This window comes from Pelecanus crispus, chromosome 1, assembly GCF_030463565.1.
Source record: "Pelecanus crispus isolate bPelCri1 chromosome 1, bPelCri1.pri, whole genome shotgun sequence".
Taxonomy (NCBI): domain Eukaryota; kingdom Metazoa; phylum Chordata; class Aves; order Pelecaniformes; family Pelecanidae; genus Pelecanus; species Pelecanus crispus.
Window position 1 is genome coordinate 58,798,296 of NC_134643.1, and position 19,574 is coordinate 58,817,869.

At 50.9% G+C, this 19,574-nt stretch overlaps 3 protein-coding genes across 3 annotated transcripts; 1 reads left to right on the plus strand and 2 right to left on the minus strand.

Annotated features, from left to right (window-relative positions):
• The first annotated feature begins 567 nt into the window (after nucleotides 1-567).
• On the plus strand, nucleotides 568-8,345 carry JOSD1 (Josephin domain containing 1). The gene is made up of 5 exons (XM_075717479.1): nucleotides 568-583; nucleotides 1,061-1,893; nucleotides 6,233-6,361; nucleotides 6,478-6,672; nucleotides 8,087-8,345. The coding sequence occupies exons 2-5, from the start codon at nucleotides 1,463-1,465 to the stop codon at nucleotides 8,184-8,186; spliced, it is 855 nt and encodes a 284-aa protein (XP_075573594.1). The 5' UTR covers nucleotides 568-583; nucleotides 1,061-1,462; the 3' UTR covers nucleotides 8,187-8,345.
• Nucleotides 8,346-10,816: 2,471 nt separating this feature from the next.
• On the minus strand, nucleotides 10,817-12,823 carry TOMM22 (translocase of outer mitochondrial membrane 22). The gene is made up of 4 exons (XM_075724777.1): nucleotides 12,716-12,823; nucleotides 12,483-12,601; nucleotides 12,013-12,130; nucleotides 10,817-11,532 (listed from the first exon to the last, which is right to left on the minus strand). The coding sequence occupies exons 1-4, from the start codon at nucleotides 12,821-12,823 to the stop codon at nucleotides 11,458-11,460; spliced, it is 420 nt and encodes a 139-aa protein (XP_075580892.1). The 3' UTR covers nucleotides 10,817-11,457.
• Nucleotides 12,824-13,628: 805 nt separating this feature from the next.
• CBY1 (chibby 1, beta catenin antagonist) lies at nucleotides 13,629-15,626 on the minus strand. The gene is made up of 4 exons (XM_009487747.2): nucleotides 15,549-15,626; nucleotides 14,970-15,075; nucleotides 14,761-14,876; nucleotides 13,629-13,709 (listed from the first exon to the last, which is right to left on the minus strand). Exons 1-4 carry the CDS (start codon nucleotides 15,624-15,626, stop codon nucleotides 13,629-13,631), a joined length of 381 nt encoding a protein of 126 aa, XP_009486022.2.
• Nucleotides 15,627-19,574: the final 3,948 nt, after the last annotated feature.

The window sequence follows — 19,574 nt, forward strand, 5'->3', positions numbered from 1 at the left end:
TAAACCACTTCAGCTGCCCCGGCGTATTTATCACGGCGTGAGACTCCACGCTCCTATTAATTAAGCAGGCGCGAAGAGAAGGGAAACCGAAGCTCAGGGAAATTAACTCGCCGGAGGTTACGCGGCGAAGCAGCCAAAGGGCCGGCGGCCAGCCCTGCCTGCCCTACGCTGCGCGCCGCGGCACTCCCCCGCCAGGCCCTGCCCGCGCCCCGGCAGCAACCCCAGCCGGCTGCCCGCCCCTCCGCGGGCCCAGCCCCCGCGCCGCGCTTCTGCCTCCCGGGACGGTTTTCGGGGACGAACCCCCGCAGCGGCCCGCGCCGAGGCGGCCGCCGCACCGGGACCCCTCGGGCCGCCCCGCGCCCGTCGCTGACGTCAGGGGGCGGGAGGGAGGGAGGGGGGGGGCGCGCGCGCGACGTCGGCGCGCGCGGGGCGGGCCGGCGGGCACGCGCGCCGCGGGGGGGAGGGGGTCACGGGGCGTGAGGGAGGGGGACGGTGGGGGGGGGGGTGTAAGAGCGGAGGGAGCGGGGCCCGGCGCGCATGCGCGGGCGGCTGCCGGTGTGGGGCGGCCGGGGCTGAGGAGCGGGTGAGGCGGCGGCGGCGGCGGCGGCGGCGGGGCCCGGGCCGGCCCGGCCCGGCGGCTCCTCACGTCCCTCCTGAGGGGAAGGGCGGGCGCCTCGGCCCGGCAGCGAGCCCCGAGGGGCGGGGAGGCCGCCAGGCGGGGTTTGGGGAGGGGGTGTCAGGCGGGGGCCTCCCCTCAGCGGGGGGGGGGGGGACGACACGGGACACACGGGGCTGCTGGGGCGGGGGTGTGGGGCTGGGCCTGGGCTGTGGGAAGCGGCTGCCGCTTTGCTGTTGTTGTTGTTGTTGTTGTTGTTTGTTTGGTGGTGTTTGGTTGTGGTGGTGGTGGTTGTGCGAGCGCGGGGTGGGGAGGCCCGGGGTGGGAAGGTGCGAGGCAGGCCTTGGGGCTGGTCCCGCCTGCTGCCTGCCCTCCCCTCGCTCCCACGGGCTTTGTGCTGCCTCTTCTCATCGCTAATGGAGACTTCCCTTTGTCGGAGTGCAGGGTGACTTGTGAGGAATTGCATTCCCCGGAGCCTGGACCTGGGGGGTTTTTTGTGGCCTAGCAAGAAGTGGTTTCCTTTCCCGAGCCGTTGGCATCATCTTGCCTGGATTCAGTCATTCCCAAAGGAATGGAGGAATGCAGCTGATAAGTCCTTAACCACCCTGTGCTCCTGTAGGCAGCACCAGAAGCTGGCTTCATCTTCTCCACTTTGGCACTTTGAGGGTGGGCTTCTTTTTGTTACCTGCTCTGGGTACCTTTTTAGTGGCACTATAGACCAAAGGAGATGGAAGAAAAGGAGCGATGTGATAAATTCCAGCTGGTACCTTGAGACTAAGGGCATTCATATCTTTTGACGTTTTTTTTTTTTTTTTTTCTGTGGGGGGGAGGGAAGTATTACATTTTATGGGATATGGGAGGAGGGACGAAAAATATGTTGCAGATCTTTATGTGGTTTTTAAAACCAGCCATCAGAGGCAATTACTGAATAAACTGAAGCACAAGAGGAGGGTTTGTGAGCTGGAAGCAGCGCTAGCCTGCAAAAAAAAAAAAAAAAAAAGGGGGGCAGTGGGTTGCTGTTGTGACTGTGGAGGAAGAAACTTCAGCCTCCTTCGTTTCTCACCACCTACTCTCCATCCACCCTACGCGAAAATGAGTTGCGTGCCATGGAAAGGTGACAAGACCAAATCGGAATCACCAGAGACACCCCAGCTACCGCCACTGCATATTTACCATGAGAAGCAGCGTAGGGAGCTGTGTGCCCTCCATGCTCTCAACAATGTCTTCCAGGACAGCAACGCCTTCACTAGGGAAACCCTGCAGGAGATTTTTCAGAGGTAGGATACTCTCTGCACTGGCATTAGCTTCCCCTTGTCCTCTGCTGCTCGGAAGAATTTTCAGATCTTATTTGGGGGAAAAATAGAGCAAAGGAGGGGTTCAGAGTATGCCACTGCTTTGAACTGAATGTAGCTTCTTTTTGACCCCTCCCCTTCCCCCCCCCCAATGCAGAAATTCTCTCTCTTTTTACTTGTTTCTTAAACTATTCTGGCTGCCAATTTTGGGTCCAAAGGCTTTATTGCAGATGCTGTCATGTGGTTGGACTGCTGTCTTCTCCCCCACCCACCTTAATCTACCCGTCTTCCATATTTTTGCCCCTGCCTTGTGTAGATATGTTATCTTGATGTTAACGGATTTTGGGATTGCCTTGGGAGAGAGAAGGCAGCAGGAATGACAAATGGGTCATCATAAAAACTTCCTTGATTTAGTACTATAACACTTCTAAGTTTTTTTTGAAATTAGGAGCTTTGCCAAATGAGTGACTCCTTATTCAAGCGGTTAAGTGAAGTTCTTTAAATATTATGGGCTTTTTTCCATGCAGCAAGACCCTGTGTACTCTGTCAAACTGGATTTAATTTCAGTAGCTAGATCCCCGTTTTCCTTGGCATTGCTAAATGTTTCCCAGCAGCTTCAGATAATTAATAAAAGCACTTTTGAGTTTTACTGGGATAAATGTAAATTACTATTGTGGCCTTTACAATAGCTCGTATTTTGCTCAATGTTTCTTTTATGCTGTTTTGACGCTTTGTGGAAGTTCCCCTGTGTGTGCCTTTGAAATTTCTGGTGACCTTTTGTTGATGAAGCTAAGTAATCAAGTAGGAAAAGGGGTCTCCTCTGATACTCAATCTGCAGATGTTGTAAACATCGCATAAGTATCGCTTGAATACCTGTTACCAGCAGTTGACAGCATCTTATGTTTGCGACAGGTAGGAAATCGCGCTTCATGGCAGCGGTTAACGCAGGCCTTGTTGGACAAGGCAGTCACGGTACCCTGTGCTGATGAGCAGGGAGCTGTGCGCCTGTTGCTGCTGTCCTGAAAATCAGGGGATTTATGGAACTGGTGCTTGACTCATCAAACGCGTGCCTGTCTTGGTAAAAGAAATGTGGTGATGGACAACAGCAAGTACTGGAGTGAAATGCTGTTTATGATAGCGTTGTAAATAAAATTCCTGTTGGTGAAATGGAGCTGGTCTAGGGCAGGCTCAAGGCACTCTTTGTCCAGTGTAAAGACGCTATGGTTTTGTTCCAGAGCAGCAATTGTCAGAATTTTAATCACAGATGGATTGCTATTGGCCTGAAGCAAACAAAGGCAGTTCATGTGGTAGAAGGAGTGTGATGATCTAATTAGTTGGCTTTCATTGGGTTTGGTGAGAGAAGGAATTAAGTGTGCAGCATGAAACCTCTCAGAAAGAGCTGGGATGTTAATCTTGTCAGACCTCTTGCCCTAGAAGGGAGAATTTGTCTTTGATTCCAACCTGGTATTGTTCCATCCTAATATTTGGATCAAGATACACAGATTGATTCAGCCCCATTTAAGTATGGAAATATATGTGGAAATTCCCTTGGAAATGGATGAGCTATAAGCTACGCATCAGAATTGCAGCTACCTTTGCATCTCTGTTGGGTTACTGCTCATGTCTAGCTCTTTGACTTGCTTTTAAGAAGTGTGGATTTAGTTGTCCTTTATACGTCACTTTTTTCCGTATTTCTTTCCTGTGTCTAGTCATATTTGTGTGTTGATGATGCTGATAAAGGACTGATGAATATTTTTAATAAGCTACAAAAAATGTTGCGAGTGTGATTTTTTTTTTTTCAAACCGTGTTGACAAGGTAACGAAGTCACAAATAAGCTTAAGCTTTCTGTAGCTTTTACCACATCCCCTGAAGAATGATTGAACCACATTGCTTAATCATTAGTATCCCTTTTGCTGCATCCCATTGCATAAGGCCAGTGTAGTCTGATGATTATCATCTCAAGTGTATGCCAAAACTTGGTCCAAGCTCCCCTCTGATGTTGTAGTCCTTCCTCTCTTCTTTCCTCTAGCACAAGAAATATCTTTTTGATCTTCCTCTGGCTTTTGTTGCAGGAAGTAAAATTGCATGTTCCAAATTTTGCATGGAGATACAAACAAAATCTTTGCTTCACTGGAGGTTGCGTATTAAGACCTGATTAGGAAAGACAACTGTGTACAGGAATCTTGGAGCCCGTTGCGTTAAGACATGTTGATGGAAGTTTCTGACTTAGAAAGCTCAGGAGGATTATTACCTGGATTTATGTCCAACTTTGTCAGTTTTCCTTAGCTTAGTGTCTAGATTTAAAAAAAAAAAAAAAACAATTAACTTTGGGGAGGCAACTTAATTCCTTGTCTAATCAGAATCCTTCGGCTGATGATTGTGGACCCTGTTTAGGGGGGTGTGTGTGAGTAAAGATGTTGAGGTGATTCTTGGTGAAAGTTTGTTCATGGGTACCGGTTCTTTGAGTGTGTCACCTCTATTGGTCTCTTCATCTCATTTCTGGGGCTCTGAAAGTTATGGGAAGAAACAAAGATGAATGTGTTCTTTCACCTCTCAGATAAGCTTGTCTCTGGAAAACGGTGCCACTGGCGGGTGCTTGTGCAACCCAAAGGACTCTGTTAATTGGAAGGCTTTCCTAGCTTGCTGGCACTCCTGAGAGTTACTAGGTTGAAGCAATGATCTTGAGGAATTAGTTGTAGCCAAGTGATCTCGCTTTATGGAGATGCTGGAAGAGCCTTGACAAGCTACAGTAGCATCTTTGTGATTAGTAAAATACAGCAGAGCTTTGGAGACTGGAAACCATGTTTCTCTGAAAATGTCACTGCCTCGCTCAGAAATGCCCAGTGGTGGGTATTAATAGCTTTTCCTATTACCACGTTGTTTTGGACTCTTCTCCCTTCTGTAGTTAAAGTCACTTCCCAGGCTGTTCTGCTGCAGTCTGCTCCACTGCAAGAAAACTCACAGCTGATGCAAAAAAACCCTACCTGTCTGTAGCCTGTCTAGCTTTGGTTGGTCTGAAACTCCTTACTCCATCCACTGCTTTCTTCTTCTTGTCAAATGCCTTATGTTGTCAGGGGAGGAATGCAAGAAGGGCTGAGGGATTTTTAGTGGATGAAATGTGCCTGCCGAACTTGCACTGTGCTAAAGGCCAAATGAAAAATATGCAGGAATATCAGGAGTTTTAGGGGATGGAGTTGACATGATGGAGAGGTGGGTGAAATGTGGGTATCTGGATGATATGAAACATCCAAAGCTTGTGCCAGCAGAGCTAATGGAGTCCTTACCAATCAAAAGAGCAACTCATCACAACAGAATTTATCTCAGGCTTGACTTTTCTTTGGTTTGGCATGAGAACCTTGCTGTTCTCTGCTCCCAGTTTCCCCCTGTGCTTCCTCTTCCAGCTGTTGAAGCCCATCTGTCACCTTTGTGATAATTCACTCCCTTGTTGTTTCCCTTCCTTACAAAATTTCTTGGGGGGAAAAAACATAAAACAATAAAAGTTTGTAACTTTTTTTTTTCACCAACCTGTCTCCATGTTTTATGCCTGGCATCCATTATCTGCATTTGTGCAAAGGCTGTCTTATATTTTTGTGTGTAACATGATGGACTGCAATTCTGGATTTTTAGATACTATAGTAATGCAAGTGATGTCTAGGCAAGCTTATGGATTAAAGCTGAAGAGAATTGTTTCCAGCAAGGTTAGCTGTTTAGTTACCTACAGCAACAGACTTTTTTTTTTTTTATCATATAGCAACGGCAATGCTGTAGAAAGCTCCCAACCCCAAATATCTTCACAGTTTTGTGTCTGAATATTTCTTTCATTTACCAGTGGGGGGTGGGGGAGAACAACCTTTTCTGCAGCCAACCCACCCTGCCTCTTGTTATTTCATCCAGTCTTCAAGACTGGTGTTGACTGTTGAACTCTTGAAATTGATAACTGTGGTTCTAAATGGCAAACTGGTGTTTACTCTAACCATGAATTGAGGAAAAAAATAATTGAAGCATCCTTCAGAAGTACCAGTTCAAGCCTGGGGGTGGGAGGAGCTTCCTGCTTTGTGGTCTCTTTCACATCAAAGCTAGGATCTTTGGAGGCTTTGTACATCAAAGTTATTCTTAATGCACTATTTAGCCCCCTCAGCCCCTTTGAGTGATCAGGGGGAATGGAGTAGAATCATGGAATAGTTTGGGCTGGAAGGGACCTTTTGTGTTTAAACACAAAACCCACGAAAACGGGCTTCAAGTTATACAGCAAGTAGCCCCTTCCCCTATTTTGCAATAGGTTCTGCAAACACCTGCTAGAGCAGTCTCCTGATCTGTTTGCAGGCTGTCTCCCAACACCATGGTGACGCCCCACAAGAAGAGCATGCTGGGAAATGGAAACTATGATGTGAATGTCATCATGGCAGCGCTTCAGACCAAAGGCTACGAGGCGGTTTGGTGGGACAAGCGCAGGTACTGAGAAGTCATGTAATTCTGGACATGGCTGCTGTTTGTAAAAATGAGAAAGAGATGAAGTTAAAGTACCAGAATATAATCTTTTTGCTGTCTTGTTTTCTGCATTCTTTCAGGGATGTTAACGTCATTGCCCTGTCTAACGTGATGGGTTTCATCATGAATCTGCCCTCCAGCCTTTGCTGGGGCCCCTTGAAGCTCCCCCTCAAGCGACAGCACTGGATCTGCGTCCGGGAGGTGGGAGGCACCTACTACAATCTTGACTCCAAACTCAAGGTGCCCGAGTGGATTGGAGGTGAAAGTGAGCTCAGGTAGGATTTTTTTTTTTTTAATCGTGTTCCTCCTCAAATCTTTCCCTGTTGCATGTGGGGAATCTGTCCTTAAACAGTTAACGTTTGAAACATGGTTGAACTTTCGTAGCAAAGACAGGAGAGTAATAAGGGAATTGTGCCTTCAGTTAGATTAATATTCTGTTTGCGTGAAGTTAGGAAAATGCTTTCGCCAGTGGTGATCTCTTCAAGCCCAGGAGAGCCTGACTTTGATGTGGCTGGCTCTGTCACTAGTGATGAAGGTAGAGGCCAAGTCTGGTATTAGTGGGTGACACCTGCAATGAGATGTGTTGTGCCTCACCCTCTCCTTAAATGTGAGAGTATCAGCATTCCCTTGCCTCTTCAGTAGCGATCTGTGTGCACAATCCCAACAAAAGGCTTTCCAGGTTAGAAGTGCAGTCTTATTCCTGACAGCAGTGAAAGCTGCTTGCTAGGAGTTGCCTGCCTATGTAAGCATATGCTGTGCGTCTGGCTTGACTCCCCTCTTCAATCTTAACATGAGATGATGGGTGTAATTACTTTGACTAAAGCCTCACATGCTCTTAGTTGCCGTTCAGCTTCCATTCCATCCTGTTCTAAAGCCTACTAGCAGCTTTGCTGCCTCAGCAAGACTTCTTCTGAGGTAGGGATTGCACATGAGCAGTATTTGCACAGCCTACAATGCCGTTAAAGTCTTGGTAAAGTGAATGTCAGCCTTTTGTGAACTTCTAGGATAAAGTAACACAGTTCTGGAACTGCTATGCAGAGCTTCTGGTGGATTTTATCCTGGGTATGCTGTTCTTCTGCAAAAAATAAGGGCCTCCTATACAGGGAATTTTGGAAATCTGGGCCGAAAGATATTGGAGAAAACATTAATTTGACTTTCATAGTTACTGGAGATAATCCAAGTTCGGTATTAGAAGCAGCTTATGGGCAGAAAGGGGCTGCAGAACCATGTGGAATGACCAGGTGGTAAGCTGCTCCTACAACCTGTGACAAGGACATCTAAATTATGGAGTTTTTTGGTTCCCCCCCCAAGTATTCCAGATTTGTTGGAATTATTTTGAAATACAGTGGGATTCTTGAACTCGAAGATCTGAAGAAACTTGAACTTGGTTTTAGTTCTTTTTCTGCCACCTTGGAAAATTGGAGTGATATCTATATAGACCTCTCTGCTGAGGTTATCATGCTTATCTGATTCTGCAATAACTTGCTGGGTTAGAGGTGTGTTGAATCTCCTGGGGCAAGTTTAATATTTGGGCTTTTTTTTTTTTTTTTGTCAGAAAATAACTAAAGACAGTGTGTGTGGGTTTCCCAGCCACTTCTTGTCATGTTTGCAGAGTTAGTTGTGTTTAGTTGTAGAAGACAATGAAGTTCTACATTCAGTAGTGCTTATTTCTCTTTCTCTTTACGGTAGGAAATTTTTGAAACACCAGCTGAGAGGAAAGAACTGTGAACTCCTGCTGGTGGTGCCAGAGGAGGTAGAAGCACATCAGAGCTGGAGAGCTGACGTGTGACCTGGACCAACTCTGTCCTCCCACTACAGCTCTTCCCCTTTACTGAACTCCTGATGTCCTGAAACCTGGATAACGGGTGCCCCAACTCTTCTCGTCTGGAACTTCCTTTGTTAGGCTCTTCTCTTCCTTCCTTGGTGCAATAGGGCAACGGCGTGGGACACTGCGGGGGGGGGGGGGGCGGTGGGGGAAGAATTGAGGGCAGAGTGGAGGAAACTGGAAGCCAATCACTTTAATTGCAAAGGTGGATGAGCTGCGTGCCCTTCAGCTAGCCAGAAGGCGTTGCGCTCTTTAAAACTGGGCTTTGGGGCTAGGGTGTCTGGAAGCCTCTGGCCTCCCTTTCCCCACATTGGGCAAGGCCGCATGTGGTGGGACACTGCTGCCTCCGGGGCTTGCCGGGGAGGAGCAGAGGCCGAGCACACTGCTGCCTCTTCACAAGTCTCTTCCCAACAAAACAAGTCGTCGTGAAGATGTTTGTAGTTCCTAATGGTCTCTCAGGACACTCTCAAAACACTAGGAATGGTACGGTGCTCAGCATGACCCTCTGCTTCTTAGGGATGGTTTGTGCCAGGAATGAGAAAACAATAATAAAACCAGTGTCATCTTTCAAGAAATTCTTTGGGTAGCTAGAGGATTCTTCCCCAGTGTCTCCAGGGGTTTATGTATGTGGTGAGCGGTTGTTCGGCAGCATGTGGCTGGCTAAGGCGACGTGGAAACAGCAAGCACAGGCTAATTGAGGAGTATCGAGTTTCTGGACTGGAGAGAGGCTGTAGTCTGCTTGGGTTTCTTTGTGCTACATTGTTTGGTTTGTTTTTTTCTTTTTTAATATCTATTTTGGTTTTCTGCATGGTCACCCAGTAGTTTAGGGGCTGCTTGGAGAGAGGAATAAAACTGAAGGGGTTTTGAGAGGAATTCATTCCCTTTTTCCTCTTTCCAGAAGTCTAGCCCACAGTCACGAATCTCATGCGAAACGTCCCGAAAAGAGGTAAAGTTACAAAGCAAAAATCGGCTGAGGGAAGCCTTTATAATAGTCAGGTTTTGCCCTTTTTATAGTTACTAGCTGAAAATGGGGGAGATGCAGAGGGTCCACCAGAGCCTTCGGGTGTTAGAGAGACCCTGGCCTGGTAGCTGAACCAACCTCCCTTTTAGTGTTGGCTGACAAACATTCCGTTAATGGACGAATTGCTTTTTCCTTCTCTTCCTTCCGTGGGGAAGAGTGACTAGACATGGAGACACTAAGAGGAATCTCCACCGGCTGTTTCCCGGTCACCTGGGCAAGCTGTAGCTCAGTCATGCCTTCCACAGCAGGAGGAGTAAATGCTGAATTTGGAACAGACTTCATTGTGTTTAGCTCTTCCTGGCCAAGCTGCTGTTTGCTTCCCTCCTTTATGCATGGGATGTCTCAGTTAAGCAGCGATCTCTGGGATGTGACGGAGCTTGAAGGATCCCGCTCCGTTGTGCAGGGAAGTCATTACTGGTGTTCAAGCTTGCGAAAGGAGAGGGGTTGTAACTACCTTTTCTCAGTTATTTTTCTCTCGAGAGCTTCACGAAGCACGAGTGGGTGTTCGAAGCTGAGAGACCGCTGTACCTGCACCTTCCAAACAGAACAGAGGCCATGGGATGATGATGTTCACTGACCCCCGGACATCTGGCAAGCACCATTTTGCAGTCTTTTGATCACAGCCTCCTGCAGTCAAGGGCAAAATGGCTCTTAACGTTTTAAAGACCCAATGTTTCTATAAAAAGTCCTATTTCGTAACACATTCCACTGACCAATACCAGCTGGCAGCGTTTTTAAACACTCTACGGGCAGGATGCACAGCCTGCAGGCGTTCTGCTTGTGACTTGAAGCCATTTCTTCAAGAGGGGAAAAAAATAAATCTCAACAGCAACATTTTCTATGCTGATTAAAGTCGCACTTTGGAGAAACCCCGTTTGCATGGAAACTGCAAGCCAACAGATCAGTGCACAATATGCAAGATGTTTTAAAAGATTTTGGGGCTACTTTCCTCTCCTTGTATGTTGGCGCCTTTCCCATGTGGGGGAAACAGTGTGATCCAGCTGCTCAGGTAAAGGGAAAGCCTACGATCGCATCCCCGCGGGAGGCGAGGCGGCTGTGCCCGAGAGGGTGGGTGAGCTGGTCCAGTCCCACTGCCTGGGAGTGGGGAAGCCCCTGTTTGTTTTCTTGCTTGTTTGGTTTTGTTAGAGCCTTGTCTTGGGTTTGTTTACAGAGATGTATTTTGTTTAACCAAATATTAAAAATGGAAAAAAAACATTTCCATATAAATGTTCTATCACTTCTGTATGTTCAGCTGAATTGTTCTGTAACAATATGTAAAGGAAAAAATAAATTTTTTTTCTTTGGTTATAAAACTGCAACCTTTCTGAGAGTTAAGAACCTCAAAAGTCAGTCACTGGTGCTGAGGTAGAATCACCTCTGAGAGCTCCCTTAAGCCACACAAAGCTTTTTCAGCCACCTGCAGGTGACAAAGCCCTGTCAGTCCCTTGCCACACACAAGAGGGGTGGAGGGGTCTCTACCCACAAAGCCACCGATGGCTCTGGAAGAACTGAGCCTCCCTAAAGGACGTCTATTAAAACCACACTGCTTGGGTTGGATTTATTTAATATTCAATACAAAAAAATACGCAGCTGATATCTGAAGTTCTACTTTATGAGGCAGAGGATCAGCGCGGATGTGATCGTCTTGAACCTGGCCTGCTCCTCCCTCAGTACTTGCACACATGCACGAAGTTGCACTGCAAGTATTTTTGCACACGTCTTCCCCGAGAGTGCTTTCCGCAGGGTACAGCTGCCCGCACCCCTCCTTCCTTTGCTTTGCCTGCTGGGAAAGTTGCTCCTCCTCCTGTCACCGGTGTCCTTCGGCTCCAAGTCAGCCAGGAAAGGATTTGCTTTGTTTGGCTGCTGCCTTTTGAAGCCTGACCCATGCCCTGGGGTGGTTCTGTGGGGGGCAAGGAAGCTAGAAGAGGAACTCCCCCTGTTCAAGTCTTTGTAACTCGTTATGGCGTACTGATTGAATAAAAGAGACTCACGATTTCTATAGGGTGGGAGGATGCAGACAGGAGCCATCATCAGGTCCAGAGAGGGGGCTTCCCCCCTCCTTATGAACAGGTCAATGTCCCAAAGGAGAACCAAAAATAAAAACAAACAGACCAAAAAAAAAAAAAAATGCCCTGACCCAACAAATCAACAGTTCAATATATCATAATCTCAAGGTCTTCCCACATGATACGAATCCAACGCAGCTCCCACAAATTAGATTTTTCCAGACAGTGGAGGCAGGGCCCCTGGCATTCCCCCTGAGAGCCCCGTGTTGGGTCCGAGGAGGATCTGGAAGAAAAACAGTCAGTTGAGGGGCTGCGAGGACGCAGGGTGGCTGCCGCGCGCTGCCCTCCCCTCCCTCCCGAGCTACGTCGTGGGGCACCAGAGGTGCCAGCAGCGTTTTGCAGTATTGGTTCCTCCCCTGCCATGACAACCACATTTTAATACTCGACCACACCAAAGGCAAATGGGGCGGGTTTGGACGCTGCCGCATTAGGCCCATGTGCAGTCCTCACTGCATATTTTGGCCCAGCGGAAGCCAGGTTGTGTTTGCTGGAGTTTGCCACCAGCCTGTTACCAGGAATCGGCAACATCATCCCATTGGAACATCCAACCAGATCATCTGGTGAGATGAACGAGGCCACAACGTACAACAAACCGCACTCTGTTCCCTGAGCTCCTTTGACAGCTGGTAACTGGGAGGAGGTGCAGGCGCCCTGAGCCAACTCTGAAGGACCAGCAGAGAGGGCTGGGGTGTTCCTGCCTCACCTGTCGCTGCTGCAGCTGCTGCTGTTGCTCCATCTGCAGTTTTTCGGTTTCAAAGACAACAGGAAGAACCAGAATCATGAAGGAGGTGGTCCCAATCCACAGAGCTGCCCTAGAGAATCTATGGAGAGGAGAGCACGTTAGGAATAGGAATCGGTTCCTTAACTACTTCTTCAGGGCGCTAAGCTTCTCCCGCGTTTCCTTTCTGTGCCTCGGACAAAAGTCTTCCCCCAATTCCACCCCCGAGCCCCGGAGCTGGCCCACCCACAGCACCTTCCCCCCGCCCTCCCCAGCCGGCTTTGCCCACGCTGTCGAGGAACAAAGACCGCGGCCTGCCGCTCCCCGCCCGCCCCGCATTGCGCTGTTAGCGGCCAAAGCCGCAGCGGGAGCCGGCGGAGCCGCCCGGCACCCACCGGGCAGCCCGCTGGACCCGCTCCCGAGGGACCTCCCGGCCCGGCCCGCCGCTCCCTCACCTGTACATCTTCTGCGCTACCATCAGCGACAGGTCGAAGGTGGCTCCGGCCGCCGAGCGGACGCTCTCGGGGAACATCTCCGTCAGCCCCCACAGCCGCTCCGCCAGCGTCTCGTCCAGCTGCGGGCGGCACGCACCGCGTCAGGCCCGCCCCGGCCCTGCGCGCCCGCCGGGGTCACCCCGCCCGCCCGCCCCGGCGCGCCCGCCCCGGCCCGCCGCCAGCCGCCCCGCTACCTCCTCGTCGTCGTCGTCCTCCTCCAGCTCGTCCTCCAGCTCCTCGGCCTTGCCCGAGCCGCCCTTGGGCAGCAGCTCCTCCGGAGACAGGGACGCAGCGGCCGCCATCACCACCAGCCAGGGACGGAGAGGGGCGGCGAGCCAACGGAAGCGGAAGGGCGGACGGAGCGCCGCCGGAAGCGGGGCGGTCCTCCCGCCGCCCGGGCTTGGGGGACAGCGCCCCCTGGCGGCGGGGAGGAGCGGCAGGGAGGAGCGGTGGGGCGCCCGCCGACCCCCGTCCCGGTTCCCCCCTGGTCCCCCCCCAATCTCGCAGCCCGACCCTTTACATAATAAACACTCGTAGAATCTGGTTTTCAATGCAAATTTTTATATAAAGTATGCAAACCCCTTGAGAACAAGCAACTCCAGCATCCTGCTCCCCAAAGGCAAGCAGCGAAACCTGTACAAGCCCCGTCCCCCCCGGCTCCCCCCAGGAGGACAGAGGGGACGGGGGGGACACGGGGGTCTCCCCGCATTTTTAACCACAGAAAGCAGGGAGGGACCCACCCGACGGTGGATCTTCTCCACTGCTTGCTGTCAGGCTGCCTTAGGAAAGAGGGTACCAACCGCTGGGCTGCTGCGAGGAAATGTGGCAAGTTAAAGTGCTCCGAGAAAAAAAAAACCGTAAGCGTTAATTAACAGTGTCGCGGTGTGACTCGTTGGGGTGCTGAACCAGCCGTCGCGCGGCACCTACAGCACCACACAATGCTGGAGGCACCTTGTTACTTGTGGTCCCGTGGAACGAAGTACCTGCACACGGTACCGACACGGTGAGGAGGCCGGAGCCAGCCCCGGCGTCCCGCGTGCGGGGGACAGCCGAGGCTCAGCGCCAGCCTCCTCACACCGCTGTCCTCCAGCCGCCTCCTCTTCCTCTTCACTTCCTCCTCCGGCTGTGGTTCTTCAGCTCCTCCAGCTCCTTCTCCATCAGGTGGGACTCGGCTGTGGTCTCGGAGAGCTGCAAGGCACAGTGAACACCACCACGAGTGAGCCGCTCCTCCAGCCTCCGCCCTGTGCTACGGCTGCGGGGCCAACACCAGATCTGCAACCTCGCGGTCTGTGGAGCACCTCGGACACGCGCATTGGGACGCAAAAGCCCCCGAGAGGGATCGGAGATCGCTCTCTCTCCAGAGAAGCACCGCGTGTCGCAGCAGCACACGCAGCGAGACATTTGTGCCTCAGCAGCTTTTCCGATTTCACAGCACAACCTTTCCGGAGATGTCGCCAAGAGTTACAGCCACGGGCCAGCACCCGCGCGAGGGAATTTGTTCTCCTTTGAGCAAGAGGGAAGCTGAGACTTCACACTTCATCAAGATCGCCTGGAAAACCCGGAGAGCAGCTGGGGCTTCCGCTAAGTGCTGCAGCCACAAAAGCCGCCTGCCAGTTTTAAAACACGGGTGGAACATAGGGAAGGAAAGCGATGAAGGAGTGTTTGTTCAGACTGACATAAAGGCTAAATTGCTTAATAGACTGCGAATACACATGTATTCTATTTCACTGAAAATGTCTCCAGATTTTAAGCATGAAAGCTGTGATCTCTGGCTAAGGTTGAGTTTCGGTTCATTTAGGGCTTGGGAATTCTTTCATCCATAGGTTTACATATAGACTAGATGTCACACCACTTGTCACAACAGATGGAAGCTTTACTCTTCTGTGACCAGAAAGGGTGGCTATAACTCAGTTTCACAGTTAGGTAAGAGGCCAGAGGGGCACAAAAATGGCGGACTCCATGCAGAAAGGGCAAGAGGAGACACGGCACTTGCAGGGGCTCCTCTCTAATCAGTCCCAGTGTTCATGGAAGTCAAGCTCTGCTGCGGGGGGAACCTTCCCCTCTTCTCGCAGAGGAGATCAGACTTCACTCCCATGGTCACTTTGCCATTAAAGTTGTCCTGCATAGCAGGGTACAGCAGAAAGAGCAGGGTGCAGAATGGCCTCCTTTGGCGGTCCCAGCACCCTTTGCTTGGGCATTTCCACTGCTACGGGCAGGTGACAGTTCAGCAAAGACTCACCATATCCAGCAGAATATCCACTTTCAGCCGAAGGAGGTTGTTTTCTTCCTCTAGCTGCTGGTTTCGTTTGCGCAAGCGCTGCATTTCCCTGCGATCCCCTGTGAAGCTTCCCGATTCTGGAAGGAAAAAAAAAAAAAAAAGAGGTCAAAATACAGATTGTCAGCCAACCGTGGCTACTTCGGATCAAAGCAAGCTGAGCTGCACTCTACCTGCCACCCACTGGCCATTTTCAAACTTGAGGCTTTGGCCAGCGAGGTTCATGGTGGGGATGCCGTACTCCAGGCCCAGCTCAATCTCACGGGTCGATCTATCCAGCTGCAGGGAGAAAATCACACTCAGTGTTTTACAGAAATCCAAAGCCACCCTGTGCTCTCCCATTTCTTAGCAACTGGCATTCCAATGGAAGCTGCTGGTCCGACTGGCCCTGGAGCCTGAAACCCTACTTTCAGTCACATACTGCTGCAGTAGAGGACCGGCTCCTCTCACTACTGTGCCTGTGCCTGCACTTTCTCCTGCCCAAACATACGCTCATCTCCCTGGGCTCAGAGACCATTGGTCTAGGTTAAGCAGTTCTGGGCTGCGGGTGGGGTGATGATGACCCTACCCTGAGATATTCCTGTTTTACCTTTGTATCTGATCATCGGCGATCAGAAACAGTGCCACACCGCAGGAGGAAAGAGGCACAGCTGGGAGCACTTGTAAGAGTCACGGTGCTGACAGCAGGAGCCACCCAGCCCTCGCCACCGAGCAAGCATTCCCACGGGAAAGCCAGGGGCGTGGGGACTCACCAAGTGCAGGTTGGAGAGAGAGGCGCATTTCCTGGGGGGGGTCTTCTTCGGGCTGAAGGTGTTCCCAAAGAGAGGCATCGCTGGCCCGTCCCAGGCCGTAGGCCAGGAGCAGCGGTGCGACAAGACAGCCGCGTCGGCGGGGACAGCGTTTCCTCCGGCGCCCGTTATCCGGTGCTTCCACCGACGCTACCCGGTTTCCACCTGAGGCCAGACCCGTTCTCCTCAGGCGATGCGCCCCCGCCCTCCAGAAGGGGTGAAATGGCGGGGGGAGGGGGGGGGGACACACCTGGCCCAGCCGCCGCCGCCGCCGCCCTGACAGGACCGCGCCCCGCCCCGCCGGCACGCGGCTCCCCTCGCGCCTCCGCCGCCACGTGACCGAACTGGGCCGCCCCTGACGTCACACACACTCCCCCAGCACCACCGTAAGCGCGAGGCGATTCTCCCCCCCTCACCCCGCCCTCACCGCCCCCTCCTCGCGCCCCCCGCGCAGGCGCACTCGGCAGCCACCCCCAGCGCCACGCGGCCCGGCACCCGGGGGGGGGGGGGGGGGGTACGGGCCGTACCACCCAACGGGAGCGCTGAGGGGAAGGGAGCCGAGAGCGTCAGTCCCGGCGCGGGCCGCCACCGGGATGGTTCCTCGTCCTGTTTTCATCTCCCGGCACCTCACTGGCGAAACCAGCGGGCTCGGCGAGGGCCGAGCGGATGAGAAACACCCCTCCAGCCCCCCCACCCCCCCCCCCCCCGCCGCCCCAGCGTGGTAGGGTCAGCCCCGCGGTGCGGGGGCGGCTAGGCCGGGCTGTTCCATCGGGGTTCGCCTTAATTACGGGGGGGGGCGCGGGGGGAAGAGTACCTCTCTAGCGAGCCGCGCTTGCTGCCGGCGCTCCCCGTCCGTCACCGCGCCGGTGGGCTCCGCTGCCGCGTGCCCCGGGAGCGGTTTGCGGCCGTTGCGTTGCCATAGCGACGGCGGGGCTCCGCCGCTCCTCCCCGCGGCGGCCCTCAGGCCCCGGCGGCGGGACGGGGCTGCCGGTCGTGCCTGGGCGGCAGCTGCTGTGAGGAGGGGGATGCTCCGGGGCTGCCGCCGAGGGAGCCCGAGGAGGCCGCGCCGGAGGGCCTGGCTGGCTGGCGGGCCTGGCTGGCTGGCGGGCCTTCGGGTGTTCTCGGCGGCCTCTGAGCCTCCCCGGGACCCGCTGGCTGTGGTGGAGAGGGGGGAGCGCGGAGGAGCTGGTGCTGTGGAGATGGGGCTCTTCTCGTGGTCGGGTTGCACCAAGCTTGTGATGTTCTGCCCGCTGGTTCCTTACACGTTCCCTAAAATGCTTGAACTGGTTGGAAAGCGCTTTTCAGTTGTTTTTGCGGATAAACAATGAAACGCCATTAGGTAGGGAATCGCTCCTTATTTGGGAATGTGGGAGAAGTGCAGAAGGTCTGGGGTGCTGGACCCCCCGAGTTCAGGGAATGATGGGTTAGAAGTTAGAGAGAGAAGAGCAGACAGTTCTTTAATAAGCTGTCCCCTGAAGCAGTCCCAGTGTCCTGATTTTCTGTGCATGTTACCAGCTCCTCCCTTGTCAGCACTTGATGGGATAAATGTAGTTTTATTGTGTTACTTGCTGGCTTGTATTCTATGGGAGGTGGCTTTGGTAGTTGGTTTGGATAATATTTTGAATGAACAGTAATGGTATGTAGCACATATCGCCAATATTTTTTATATTGCAGAGGCAAAATATCACTCCTTTTCTAAAATTTAAAATAATTCTCCAATCTGTTAGAACTTAGTGATCTGAAATTATTTGCTTCATTGGTAGAAAAGCTGTTGTTGAGGACTTTGTGAGGCTTTCCTGAAAACTTTAGATTAATGAGGTATTAGGATGCTGACTTTGGTTAAAGGGGAACAGTAAAGAGGGGGGGGGGGGGGGGGGGAAGAGGTGGGGGGGCAGATAAACAGAAGTGCCAGAAAAGAGAGGAGAAAATAAGAGAACCACCAACCTTTTAATTTGGTTTGTACATGTATTAATACTCCACAAAAAAGTTCTTTACAGTCTTTGATTTTCAGAGTGCTTAATTGGCACTCTGCCTGAAGTGAACCAGAAAATTTCTTACTTGGAATGAGAATTGGAAAGATACCACAGCACCAACCCAGTGACTATAGACAAGAAAAATCTCTGGTGCTTCAGTGTCTTCTGGTAGTCCAGTTAAGCACTATCTGATCCTTCTAGGATGCATGCTATAAAACCACTGGCCTTCTGACCCTGTGTACTAGAGTCTGTTGCACTGGAAATTAGTGATTTTATTTTTTCAATAGGAGAAAGGATTACAGGGGGGGACCACACCCAACACCCTTAAAAGTAGAACAAAAACTTGCAGTTCGGAACAAGGGCTTTGTGAAGTAGTTGTGGCTCCTATCAGCATTTAACATCTGTATGTACGTGAGTGCATATATTGGATAAGAAAGATGAAAAGAAGGGCCAGAAGTGAAATGAGGGCAAGAGCCTTGGAAGAAAAGCTGGGAGAATGTAGAATTACAATTTTGAACTGAAAAACCTCTAGCCAACCTGGGTGCTTGTAAGAGTTAAATACATGATAGTGAAGAACTGAGCTCTGAACACTTGCCTTCTTTTTTTTTTTTTTTTCAGTTGTTACATGTGCTGAAAAAGTTTGAGTTTCCAAACAAATAAGCAGACCTGAAGAGCTGCAGATGAGAGAAGCATCTCCCTGAGATGCTCAAAGACAAAGGCACATACATTTCCTTTATAAATACTTCAGGGGTTTGTTATTGAGGCGGGGAAAACACCCAGATGTTAAGAAGCTCTGGTCAGGACGTGCCCCGCCAGTAACACAGGGGTAGTAACGTTCACCTTCCTGGAAGAAACGTGTATGTTTCAGCACAGTTGTGTGCTTGAGTTCTCCTTGCACTAAGCAGGATGAGTATTGTAGTAATACATTATAGTTATTGTAAAACTAAACTATCCAGGGTGTCACAGTGATTCTCTGACAGCCTCTTTCTCCAAAGCAGAGACTCGGAAAAAGCCAGGCAGCCCGTTTCCTCCACCTTGGCATGTGAGGTGAATGCGTGCTTCTGCGTGCCTGACTGCTGTGTGCACGGATGCTAATATGTACGTGAATAGTTTCACAGTTGGTAGTACTAGTGAGTGAGAGTTCAGAAAGCTTCTCCAGAAGTTGGAGAGCAAGAGAAAGAGGTTCAGTGTCTGTTTTCTGGTGTGATTTGCTTCAGGAATCTTTCTTCCTTTGCATGGTTTTACTAAATTTAATTTCTTCCCAGACTCCATTTCCTCGAAAAATGCTGTGGAATTTCCTTGCTGCACCAACCTCCCAGGCTCTTCTGGCAGTAGCTTTTCGTGGTTATTTCTCCACTTACATCAGGTACATATTGAGCCAAGAGCCGACCATTGCTGTTTCTAGGATTGCCTTTCGATATGTTGCATTGTTCTCCTGCCAGTGGGTAGTTTGACGTATGATTTTAAGCGATGTTAAAAGCATTGCAGTGTGGCACTGTGCATCTTTCTGTGCCTGTCACTTTGTGGGGAAGTGAACACCTAGTGCTCGCTCTCTCCCAGTACAATAACTAGAGATATCACTTAGGATCTGCAAAAGCTCATTAAACAGTGAGGAACCTGCATATTGCAGTCATTGTGTAAGGAAACTGCATTTTTTATTTTATGAAGCCATCTTTGGGAACGCTGGTGGAAGGCTGAAAGAGTGACAGGATGAAAGACAGGGCTGCAGCACGTGATGGTGTGGAAATTTTGGAACAGACCCAAGCTATTCTTGGTAGCCTAATTTGGAGCATCTTCAGCTTTTTTCGGTTCACAAGTGATACACAATCTATAGCTTAGATAGTCTCAGAGCTGCTTTTAACTCCATAGTGTTTCTCTTGCCTTTTTTCATATACACTGTGGGATTATTATTGTTCTCTGTTACATCAATAATTATAGGGAAACCTCACTGACTGGTGAATTCAGTAGACTTACTCCAGGCTTACTCTGATGTCAGAGAATATTTACTGTAATTATT

What these genes read in the sequence shown, in the direction of transcription:
- JOSD1 (XM_075717479.1), top strand. Translation starts at nt 1,463, where the DNA reads ATGGGATATGGGAGGAGGGACGAAAAATATGTTGCAGATCTTTATGTG. An exon ending in GTTTGGTGGGACAAGCGCAG is followed by an intron (nt 6,362 to 6,477) that starts GTACTGAGAAGT and finishes GCATTCTTTCAG; the next exon opens with GGATGTTAACGTCATTGCCC. An exon ending in GGAGGTGAAAGTGAGCTCAG is followed by an intron (nt 6,673 to 8,086) that starts GTAGGATTTTTT and finishes TCTTTACGGTAG; the next exon opens with GAAATTTTTGAAACACCAGC.
- TOMM22 (XM_075724777.1), bottom strand. Translation starts at nt 12,823, where the DNA reads ATGGCGGCCGCTGCGTCCCTGTCTCCGGAGGAGCTGCTGCCCAAGGGC. An exon ending in GTAGCGCAGAAGATGTACAG is followed by an intron (nt 12,131 to 12,482) that starts GTGAGGGAGCGG and finishes TCCTCTCCATAG; the next exon opens with ATTCTCTAGGGCAGCTCTGT. An exon ending in AGCAGCTGCAGCAGCGACAG is followed by an intron (nt 11,533 to 12,012) that starts GTGAGGCAGGAA and finishes TTTTTCTTCCAG; the next exon opens with ATCCTCCTCGGACCCAACAC.
- CBY1 (XM_009487747.2), bottom strand. Translation starts at nt 15,626, where the DNA reads ATGCCTCTCTTTGGGAACACCTTCAGCCCGAAGAAGACCCCCCCCAGG. An exon ending in CTCTCTCCAACCTGCACTTG is followed by an intron (nt 15,076 to 15,548) that starts GTGAGTCCCCAC and finishes TTCTCCCTGCAG; the next exon opens with CTGGATAGATCGACCCGTGA. An exon ending in AAATGGCCAGTGGGTGGCAG is followed by an intron (nt 14,877 to 14,969) that starts GTAGAGTGCAGC and finishes TTTTCCTTCCAG; the next exon opens with AATCGGGAAGCTTCACAGGG.